Source organism: Pygocentrus nattereri, chromosome 3, assembly GCF_015220715.1.
Source record: "Pygocentrus nattereri isolate fPygNat1 chromosome 3, fPygNat1.pri, whole genome shotgun sequence".
NCBI lineage: Eukaryota > Metazoa > Chordata > Actinopteri > Characiformes > Serrasalmidae > Pygocentrus > Pygocentrus nattereri.
In genome coordinates, this window is record NC_051213.1 from 22114303 (window position 1) to 22125764 (window position 11462).

General features: G+C 42.3%; 1 protein-coding gene across 1 annotated transcript; it reads right to left on the reverse strand.

The window, feature by feature from the left end:
• Positions 1-6276: 6276 nt before the first annotated feature.
• popdc3 (popeye domain containing 3) lies at positions 6277-9755 on the reverse strand. Its single transcript, XM_017708212.2, has 3 exons — positions 8820-9755; positions 6946-7054; positions 6277-6852 (listed from the first exon to the last, which is right to left on the reverse strand). The coding sequence occupies exons 1-3, from the start codon at positions 9320-9322 to the stop codon at positions 6547-6549; spliced, it is 918 nt and encodes a 305-aa protein (XP_017563701.2). The 5' UTR covers positions 9323-9755; the 3' UTR covers positions 6277-6546.
• Positions 9756-11462: the final 1707 nt, after the last annotated feature.

Here is an 11462-nt window from a genome sequence, read left to right on the forward strand (position 1 = left end):
TTAAAACAAGCCCTGACAAAGATAAACGTCATTATTCTATGACCTGTTGGCACACATCACTGTAAGCAATCGTTTTTTTCTGTAAATGTATAGCTTTGAACTTAGTAACGAATGTTATATACACAGTTTAGCTGCTGTTCAAATTGCCCACCTTTCTCAAAACTCCATTGTGGTGCCATAGGCCACTGAGGCGTTCAGGCACCATTTAAAGTGAAGCTCCTTATCAGAAAATATTATCAGGATCAAAAGAATAATAAAGCTAATGATAGCTGAAATTGACTCCTCATTACATTGTTTACAAATCTGTTGACAGAACATCATTAACTGTAATTAATCTTTGTCTATTTGTGCTGTATTTTTAGCTATTTTGATTATTTTTTGTAGACATGTAATATTTATAAGTTCTCCCTACAACACTCCTATGGCTATGTAATATTAATCTCTCCCTACAAAAGTCATAGGTCCAGAATATTATTATTACACATTTTTTATTCAATCAATCAATCAATCAATCAATAAATAACATAAAATGTAAAAATGGATGTAGTTTATGTTCATTTGACTTTAGGTGTTGATTCTGCATACATTTTTTCAGTAGAGATGAACAGAGAACAGCCTCACCACTGCGCCTAGTTACAAAGCAAAGCTTGCCTAAGACTACAATATAACAACAATTACTAATGTTTATGCTATATATCACTTAATGTTATGTTTTACAAGATATATTAGAAATGTAATATTGTGTATCAGTATGTAACGTATAATTCATGTTAATATACAATTAACAGCAAATTTCATTAGTTTATTTTTTTTTAATCTGGTCTTGACTACTAAATGTCTTGGTCTTGACTTGGATTTGACTATTAAAAGTCTTGATCTTAACTCAGACTTGATGTGTCCTGGTCTCGGTCTTGACTCGGTTCTAGTGGTTTTAACTAGAACATTATAGTATTGGCAGTTATCTTGGACTGTGCGCAGGGCTCAACAGGCTAAGGCATTGTTACCGTTACATAGTGACAACTCATTTGTTGTGGAACTGCTTTTTGGCAGAAGGTATTGTCAGTATTACAACATATTCTGTATGAAATTCAGTGCTTCTTTGATTTATTTTGTTTCTTTACTCTGTAAAATCTGTTGTATAAAAGCAATAGAACACTTGAGGCTGCCTGATTATAATCAGGGCTGTAATGATCTATGGCACTCCCCTTTGGCTCGTCACAGCTGTGATGTTATTCACAATAACACAATCCTCTCATGTTCTGTTGTTTAATTATACAACAGTTAGCTCTGGCCACGCAAGCTGATTGGTAGAGAGGTGTTCTAACCATGCTGATATTCACAGGTTTTTCACCAACGTTGTAGCTCTCCACTAAGACGCTGAACCAGTTTCAATCCATTTAAAAAGTTTTTACTTCTTTCTTTGCCACAAACAGAAAATGGAGACTTTTAAGATCACATCTGACCGACAGCTGATTTGGTCAAACTCTGCAGATTAGACTACACTAAATTCCCAAACTGTCATTACCGCTGAGCAGCTTTTCAGTCGGCAGCTCTAACAGAAGAAAACCTAAACAACCTGGAATCAGCCAGACATGAACCGTGTAGTCTGATCTTCAGAGTCTGACTAAATCGGACTCAGCCATAAAACTGCTGCAATAAAAACAAAAAGCTTGCTCAGTGGTGATGACAGTTTGAGAATTTAGTGTAAAGAGCTGGAGAAGAAACGGACCTCGTTACTGTGACGTAGAAACAAGCTGCTTGTTAAGGAACTATAATTTGGCGGAAGGAACTGCTGACATTAAAACATTAAATGCTGCGTTCACAGCCCAGTTGATTCATTTCTTACTTTATTTATTTAGCTGTTGTATAAAAGCAATAGAACACTCAAGGTTGTGTGTTATTGTGAATAACATCATGGCTATTATGATCTACGGCACTTGCCAAATCACCGCTGCGATAACACACTCGTGTTCTACTGCTTAACTATGATAGGGAACATAATTCATGATGATAGTAAATGATTTTGGACACTACCTCATACAGGTTCGCTCATTATTGTACAACAGCAGATTCTTCCGCATAATCACTGTAAACATAACGCCACCAGTCCATTAACTATAACTGTGGCGTTTACATCTTCAAGTAACGCGAGGTGGACGACATTATATTTCTAATGCGTTGTTTATTGAACACACACGACACGCGGACATGACTTGCCCAGACTTGTAGACTGATTTACATATCTCGCGCTGCGTGCACATGGAACTCAGGGCGGCGTCACACATGCGCAGTATGCAATATTATGCACTTGAACATTTACTCTACATGACACCCCCCCCACACACTTTTCAAGTATAGTAGGCGTATACTATACAAACATTAACTGTTGGCATAACTTCTAACTATATGTTTACTCTTGTACAGCCACTTATCTGAGTTATAACTTGTAAACAAAATCTTCCATATACCCAACAAAACACATTCTTACAAAGTTTCTTCTCTTTTTTTTTCTTACAACAGTAAATAAGGGTGTGGGTAGACTACCACAGTCCCTTGAGATGAGAAGGGATTTATTCTGCCCTTTTTGTCCATCATCTCAACTAACTTGCATACATGGGGTTTGGTTTAACAGTCCGACCAAACCTGGTGACAACTGGAGTTGGGTGTTCAGGGGAACCAGGGGTGTCAGCAGGAGCACTGGCGGTGGTTAAGCCCTGCCCAGCTGGCTCACGCTGTCCATCTTGATCCATCGGCTGAGGAACATCCATCTTTCGCGGTGATGACAGCTCCTGGTTGGCCAGCCGGATGTGGCGCCAGTTCCGTCGCGGTATGTCGCCTCGCTCCGTCTCCAGTGTAAAGGAACGCAGCACAGCCTCCTGGCGCTGCACAGTTGCTGGTGTTGTCCAAGCCTTTTCGATGGACGATTCTCCGTCATTAACCTGATAAGCAGGCGCTGACAACGAATTGGTGTGTTGTCGAGGTCTTTTGAGTTGATTAGAGTTACCAGTGGCTTGTGGTCTGTAAGCAGCTTGTATCTCTCTAAGCCACAAAGATACTGGTAGAAACGCTCAGAGGCCCACACTCCTGCAAGGCACTCTTTATCGATCTGAGCATATCTCTTCACGGCATCAGTCAACGTACACGAACAGAACGCAACAGGCTTCAGGACTCCATCATGGCTCTGCAGGAGGACTCCTCCGAGCCCGCAACTGCTTGCATCTGCACTGACGACGGTCGGCTTCGCCGGATCGAAGAACCCCAAGACTGGTGCTGATGAAATTAGCTGTTTCACTTCTGCGAACGCTCTGTCTTGCTGTGGACCCCAGCACCAATCACGCTCAGTCTTGAGTAGCTTGTTGAGCGGCTGTAACACTGTGGAGAGGTTTGGTAGGTAACGGCCTGTGTAGTTCACCATACCAAGTAGCCGTCTCAGCTTACTCACGCTCTGAGGTGGTTCCATTGTTGTTATGGCTTTGACCCTCTCTTGATTAGGGGCTATGCCGTCCTTGGTCACGACCTGTCCCAGGAAGTTCAGCTCTGGTTGGCTAAGCCTGCATTTGTCTTTGTTGAGTCGTAGACCTACGGCGGTGATGGTCTCCATGACTTGCTTTAGCCTCTGGTCGTGTATTTCCTGTGTTTCCCCAAAAACCAAAATGTCGTCCATGTACACGACTGTCCCCTCGTGCCCATGCAGTAGCTCAGGCATCTTTTGCTGAAAGATCTCGGGCGCCGATGTTATCCCAAACGGTAGCCGCTTAAAATAGTATCTGCCTAGGGGCGTGATGAAGGTGGTCAGACGTGCACTGTTCTCTTCTAGAGGAATTTGCCAGAATCCGCTCTCTGCGTCTAGGCTGGAGAACACAGTACTCTTCGCTAGCTTGGGCATGATGTCATCCAAGGTAGGTAAGATAAACTTTTCACGTTTTACATTTTCATTAAGTTTTTTCAGATCCACACAAATTCTTATTTTTCCATTCTTTTTCATGACAGGTACCATGGGCGCGTCGGGTCAGTCACGTTTTCTATTATACCCATGGACTACATTCTCTTTAACTCCTCTTCGACCCTGGGGAGTAGTGGAATTGGTACTCGCCGTGGCGTAGCGATGCTGTATGGCTCTGCGCCTTCTTTGAGATTTTCACTGGTTCTCCTTTCAATGTGCCTGTACCACTGAATGTGCTGATCTCATCTATGCGCTTATTTAGGCCCAGTCTGGTTGCCACTGTTCTGCTCAGGAGATTTTCCCCATTGGTTTTAACTACAGCTACTCTGAAGCAGCAATTTCGTGCACACTCCGGTTCTTCTCACTCACGTCCGACGTTTTTCATCCAGTTTTCTTCTGACACCACGTGGCGTTTACATCTTCAAGTAACGCGAGGTGGACGACATTATATTTCTAATGCGTTGTTTATTGAACACACACACGACACGCGGACATGACTTGCCCAGACTTGTAGACTGATTTACATATCTCGCGCTGCGTGCACATGGAACTCAGGGCTGCGTCACACATGCGCAGTATGCAATATTATGCACTTGAACATTTACTCTACATGACAATAACTGCTGAGTTTGACATCAGGAGAGCTTACTTACATCTGTAACAGGTCTGAGGAGGGCTCTGTGGAGACGCTGCGGTTGCAGCTGGGCCACTAATCCTAGAAAAGTTTAAATCTTCAAACCAAACAACACAGTGCCTAATGTGTACCCCTGTCTGGTAGGGTACATTGATTGTACACTACTTATTGTGGACCCCCAAAGTAGTGCATTGTGTACACTGTTCATGTAATTAGTGTTATATAAATCTAACTCATCATGTTTTCTTTTGTCAGTACTGTTTGTCTCTACACCTCATTCCCCAATGCAGTGAATAAGCCTACTTTACTGATCAAAAGGAATGAATCTTAGGAAACTTTGGGCTCATGTTAACTAATTGTTACTTATGAATATTGGAGGCAGCTGAAGATCTGGTCGCCATCTTGAATTACATCCCTTGGGTTGGTTGACCAAACCAATGGTTCACCAAAAACAAATTTACGCAGTTTTCCAATTACTCAAGATGTAGTCGATCAGCCAATGTCTAAATTTTGTTTCCTAAGATTATTGCAAGACCTAATTTTGCTCTCAAACACTAGAAGTCATCCATCCATCCATTTTCTAAGCCGCTTCTCCATCAGGGTCACGGAGGGGTGCTGGAGTCTATCGCAGCAGTCTTTGGGCGGAAGGCAGGATACACCCTGGACAGGTTGCCAGTCCATCGCAGGGCAGACAGACAGACACACACTCACACTTAGGGGCAATGTAGCATGTCCAATTGGCCTGCAGGAGGAATCCAGAGAAACCCATGCAGACACAGGGAGAACATGCAAACTCTTTTTTCCAACATGCAAACATTCCAACAACATTCCAACATGCAAACACAGAGAGGACCCTGGTTGCCCGGTCGGGGAATCAAACCCAGGCCCTCCTTGCTGTGAGGCGACAGCGCTACCCACCACACCACTGTGCCACACTAATAACATTGTCAAAGTTTCAAAACATACTGTAGTGTTCACCGCCATTTAAAAAAGATACAGCTTTCACACCAGTCTTGGTGTTTTACTATCCAGCTGTTCCCGGCCACAGCTATGCCATACATACACCGAGTTTTCTTTTTTCCAACAGCTTGTTTTGGTACACATCTCCTGGTCTCTAACTGTCTTAGCCTATGCACACACAAGAGCTGCTCCAAACACCACTTAACAAAATGAATCCTTACAAACTAAAACCTCTCACTCCCCAATCCAAACAGCCCATATATAGAAACTATGTTGCAGAATCAACCTGTTTTAAATTTATTGTTGCTGTGATGTCAGAAGAAACAAGAACATAGCTCATTAATCTTATTGTCAGTCTTAAAGCAACATTAATAACAACAAAAGCCTGTTTAACTCTACAGAATAAACAGGGGTTGGAGAATGGTCATGTAAAAATGAACTGTTATTATTTTTGGCACATAATCCACACAAATGTTATGAGCAGACAAGCCAAATGTAATATATGGGGCAAATAATACTATGTCTCAAATTGAATAAAGGGTCAATTTGAGACATTGTTACAGGGCAGTGTACCAAATGATTTAAAGGCTACTAGGTGTTGATCTTTAGGAATGTGTTGGTGCTGCTGGGTTTCGCTTAATTTGGGTTGGAAGTGTTACAATTGAGAATCAGCACCACAGTCAGCAATTTCTGAAATCTCTTAGAACAATCACGATCAGGTAATGAAGACAGAGCAGCATAAAAGACTACAAAAGCACATTTATTTGGGATGTAACAGATCTGTAAGTGCAGGAGCTACACAAATATAGACATTTATCTTTAACAGATACTAAGACAATGTGCATAATGACAACTTTAGACAAATTTCTTTCACCCTGTAAATGAGTCCAAAAAACTGTTCATGTTGTCAGAATAGAATAAACGAATAGAACATTCAACACTGTGAAATAACAATATGAAAACTCAATTTAGATAAATAAGGACCATTAAGTACTAAAGTACCATGCTTTTAAGACTTGCTGTCCACTGGTTTGGTAATGACACGCTTGTTCCTGTTCCTGCTCGGGCGCAGAGGGGGAATAGCACCTGTCCTTTCTAAATGTGGCCCGTGGCAGAAGCTGGGTAAGCGGAGGTCATATCTGAAGCCTCGCCCGTCCAGTGCCGCTGTGTTCAGAGAGAAAAGCTTGTCTGCGATGTCGTTGCGCACCAGTAGTGCAAAGATCCGCGCGATGTAGCGATGCTGAGCAAAAAGTAGATACAACTTCTTACGTCTCCACGTCACATACCTACACCGACTGTCCGCTCGAAGCGTCACCTGCAAAAGAGAAAAGAAGAGAAAGCTGATCTTTGGCATCCAGCACGAGAGGTCACAAAGTATGTAAGAGTGAAAACGCTGGTGACAGCAGACCTGAAACACTCCGTCCTCTGAGGGTCTGAGGGAATCCCACTCTGGAGAATCCAGGAACTGGAAGGGGTGGATGTAGTGTAGAAACTCCCCATTCACTGACACCCGCACTCTGGGAAGGAGACACCAGGGGGGGTTAGAACTACTTACAGACTCATTTTAAACTGGACAGCTTTGATTACTATCACCATTTTACTTGGCTCCATGCACTTAACCCTTGTGTGTTGTTCAGGTCTGTGGGACCCATTTTCAGTGTTTACTAAAGAGTAAAATAATGATGTGATTTTTTTATTATTTCAACCCCAGATTCCTTGGTCTTTGCTCATTTTCTGTGAAGAATGCATAACACGCATTAAACCCCCCACACATTTATATCACACATGTGGTGAACCCGTGGGGAATAGAAGTGTGGAGTTGCTGTGTCCCTTCACTCTGTTCTTCTCCTACACAGCCTGCTGTTAGTGTGCATGTAGCTGTTTGTGTATGTGTTTGTATATGTGTGGGTGTGTGTGAGGGTGGACAACATGGACATGCAGCTGACTGGGCTAAAGGAAAACCCTACACTGACCACTTGTGATATTTTAAACAGTCTGTGTTTTAACACTACTTGATATGGCTGTATTGATTTGATAAATAAAATAATGCAGCGGGTCCACCAGACTCACGAAGTGAACATCACAGAGGGCTTAAGTAACATTCCGATGAAGCTGCACTTCACTTTTCTTTACAAAAATGACTTTAATATGTTTTATTTCTTTTTACTACTTAGTCTTCCTCACAGTTCTCATTATCAAGCTTCAGCATTTTGTTTCAGATGCAAATGTGTCACAAAAGAGAAAAAAACAGCATCTAAAAAACATACACCCTTATGATTTTACATGTTCAATGTTCTGAGAAGTTCTCAAGACACCACTTACATTGTACGGGTAAGTCACAGGCTACACTCTTAAAATAGATGGATTAAAACTCTTAAATGTACATAGCACTTTTAGTTCTCCAGAACTGAATGGATGGTTCAGAAATCTGTTGTTGTGAAGGAGCTACCTGAGTTTGAAGAACTTTATTTTTTAAAGTTTAAAGAACCATATAATCCATATTAACCTCCAATAATACACATTTTTCTCTTTTCCCCTATAAACTTATGCATGAGCACAGAACCACTGCGGAATCTTACTCTTTAAGAGTGTGAAATGCTTGTTGAGACTTTTCTGCTACTGCTTAAGTAGTTTGGAGACTACACTCTTACAAAATATGGTTCTTCAAGGGTTATTTGATAAAGAGAATTGTTCTATTTAGAACTATGAGTTCTATATAGAACCATTTCATGCTTAAATGGTTCTTTGCATCGTGAACTATTTCTTGCGACTAATAGAGAATGTGTTGGATGGTTCTAAATAGCACCAAGAAGGTCCTTCTGAGAATCAAAAACCTTCTGATGTTATGATGCCAAGCGTGTAACAACAGCAGAGCCCCTTTGGTGCTGTATACAACCATTTTCAAAAAGGTTCTATACAGAACCACATGCAACATGCAAAGACCCATTTCAGCAAGAGAATGTTCTATATAGAACTCAGGGTTCTTAAAAGAACCATTCCAAAGAACCCTGGAAGAACCATGCTTTTAAGTGTCTGCTTCCACCAGAATCAGTATTTCACTGAAATATCAAGACTAAGAACATTTAGTTTAGTTCTTTTGACATAGAAAAGTCCCCAGAGTTTAGTGCTAAACAGCCACAGTGTTACATGAACACGTACAGCATTAAATCAACACCTACCGCTGTCAGTTTAATTACGAGTGACCTCTGTAAGTGGACATTTGCTGTGTGGCTGGACTCTTCCACACCCTGCTCTTTATGCGTGGCAGTGGTCCAAACTCACCTGCCTGACAGGAGCACAGACAGTTTATCGATGGGAGTTTTGCCTTCAATGGAGAAGAAGTGGTCTTTCTCCATGGTTTGGATCTGACCCTCGCAGCACGCCACTATCTCTCCGTAGTGCGTGAGGGAGACCCCCAGCTTATTGAACATGCGCGCGTACAGCTCCTGCAGCTCTCCGCCGAAAGCCACGCTGCGCGCGCGGTGCGCCACGTGCAGCGCCTGCGCCACGCACAGCACGGAGAGCGCGCAGGGCCACGCGGAGGCGTCCGGGGCGCACGGCTCCGACCAGCCGTGCAGACAGCAGCACAGGAAGCCCAGCGCCAGGAAACTGAACATGTAGAGCAGACCGTAAAACCCACTGCCGCCCATGAAGCCCAGCACCAGCAGGATGTGCGCCAGGTGGAACACGGCGCCCTCAGGGGCTTTCTGCCACTCTGAGCACAAAGGTTGGTCGCTCACGGAGTAGTTAGCGCGTCCCGAGAGAGACGGAGGATCCATGGTCATTAAAATAACCTCCACGAGCGATCCGGACTGAATACAGAAGACCAGCGCAGTAATCACATTCTGTTCAGAGATAAGGCGTAGAGTCCGTTTCGTCCCGAGAAAGAGCAAAGGCTGTGCTGGAGGGAGCCGCTCGTTCTGTGTCCGAAAATGTCACAGTCTGATTCTGATCTGCGCCCTAAAATATGATCCGCGAGGTGGCAGCGTCGTCTGCGAGGTCCTGCTGTCCGACAAGTAAGCAGTGAAGCTTTAGGTGCTGCTTTATAGAGAAAGATACACTGTTACAGTCGCTTGGTCTGGCCCTGATATCACAGGAATAGCTTGATATGGCACACTCTTAAAAACAAAGGTACCAAGCAAAGTTTTTGGAGTGATAACATAGGACAAGCTCCTTTGGATCCATGTAGAATCTTCCAGTTGAGCGGTTTGAAAGAGCTGAAACGTTATTTAGGGAACCAAAAGTGGTTCTTCTGTGGAATCATCCAAAGAAGACTTTTTGGTGCTTCTATTTTTAAAAGTGTCTTCCCGATGACTGCTGGGATAGGCTCCAGCAAGCCCCCCCCCTGCGATCCTGAGGGAGAAGGGCTTAGAAAATGTCTGTGTGTGTGTGTGTGTGCGTGTATTTTTAAAAGTGATTATGCTAATATGGGACATCTAATAATGTCAGTAAACTAATTCCCACTAAAACACAGTTCTGAGCAAAAACCTAAGCAGCTGGGAAACTGTTATGTAAAGCTATTTATCTGGACACAGAGCATTCATTCATCCTAACATTAAAATAAATACAAATAAACAAGTAAACTATGCAACGTATTGTGTCAGTGTATTAGCCCAACGTTTCCAAACCTCTTCCTTAGGAAGTCTAGTAATAGTCTGGCAAAAACATGCTTTCTGCCAGCATAAATTGTTGTAAACCATTTTTTTGGCTGCCTAAGACTTTTGAGCAGTACTGTATATTTGATAGTTGTTGATTGGAATAAACAAGAGTTTCTTAAATTGTACCTCATTACCTGAATTTGCCCTTTTTCCTCTAAAGGTGTTAACATTAGGAGGGAACAGAAGGACTCCTCTGGTGAAAAACTCTCTGTCGAATGAGGCATGAAGTGCTCTGTGTATGTGTGTGTGCACTGACACTAGTTCAGTCCTTTCTGAGAGATAAATCAGTATCTTTGCCCTCTAACAGATAGTGGTTCTTTCTCTGGTCTAAAATAGCTGCTAAGGTTCCTCCTGGGCTACCTGGCAGTGGAAGGTGACTTTGCGGTGCTCTGGGTTGGAAAGGAAAGCTCACCTGAGTGAAAGATTGAGGACAAGCGTTTGCTCCAGGCCCAGCAGTGTGACAATATGACCTACATTTCACAGAAAGAAGCATCTCACCTACCACAGTCTGTATCCTCCGTGGAATAATGCCTCATTTACATTGGTCTTAAAATTCTACTACAATCCCTAAACTTCAGTTTGACCCTACAAAATGACACAGACTTCCACCCTTGAGCAATGTATTGTTGCTGTCATAACAAAACCCCACATTTCAGAAATGGTAGACTTATTGGAGAAGGGACAAAATGTTCTTAACTTTAACCTTAACTTTGTGCCTTAATATAAGGAAGATTTATTTCAAGTATTGTACAATTTCTAGTGGTCCATTTGACATGAATTGTTCATACAGTATAAAGGCAGCTAGTGTTTTAGAAAGTGATACAAATACTCTTAAAAGTTTTTGAATGGTTTTTGGATTGGACACACATTTCCAGAGCAAAACCCTTTAAACTGTACACAAACTTACATTGTGTGGAAAGATTTATCCCTCAATTGAAAGATACTTCAGAATAAAATATCTCATTCTCACATTTGTAAGATCATTTCATACATGTACAATAATGCACACCTACAGTATAATTCTCTGCTCTACTGACCAAAACAAACATGAGATTAGAGAGTAAGCTGTACCCAGCTCTATCTTTATGTTGGATATCAGACACCCTACACGTCTATATATAGAACCAGAATGCAGCTGTCTATTTATGTGTGTGTGTGTGTGTGTGTGTGTGTGTGAGGTTTAGAGAGTGAAAAAGAGTGAACATTTGTGGCTGTAGCCCCATTTATTCCATAAAAAAATGACACTGCAAAATGTTGCATGCATTAA

Bases quoted from the DNA above. Each gene is read 5' to 3' on its own strand.
- popdc3 (XM_017708212.2), bottom strand. From the start codon at position 9,322: ATGACCATGGATCCTCCGTCTCTCTCGGGACGCGCTAACTACTCCGTG. The intron at 7,055-8,819 runs GTGAGTTTGGAC...TCTCCTTCCCAG, and splicing joins TCTGTGCTCCTGTCAGGCAG to AGTGCGGGTGTCAGTGAATG. The intron at 6,853-6,945 runs GTCTGCTGTCAC...TCTCTTTTGCAG, and splicing joins CAGAGGACGGAGTGTTTCAG to GTGACGCTTCGAGCGGACAG.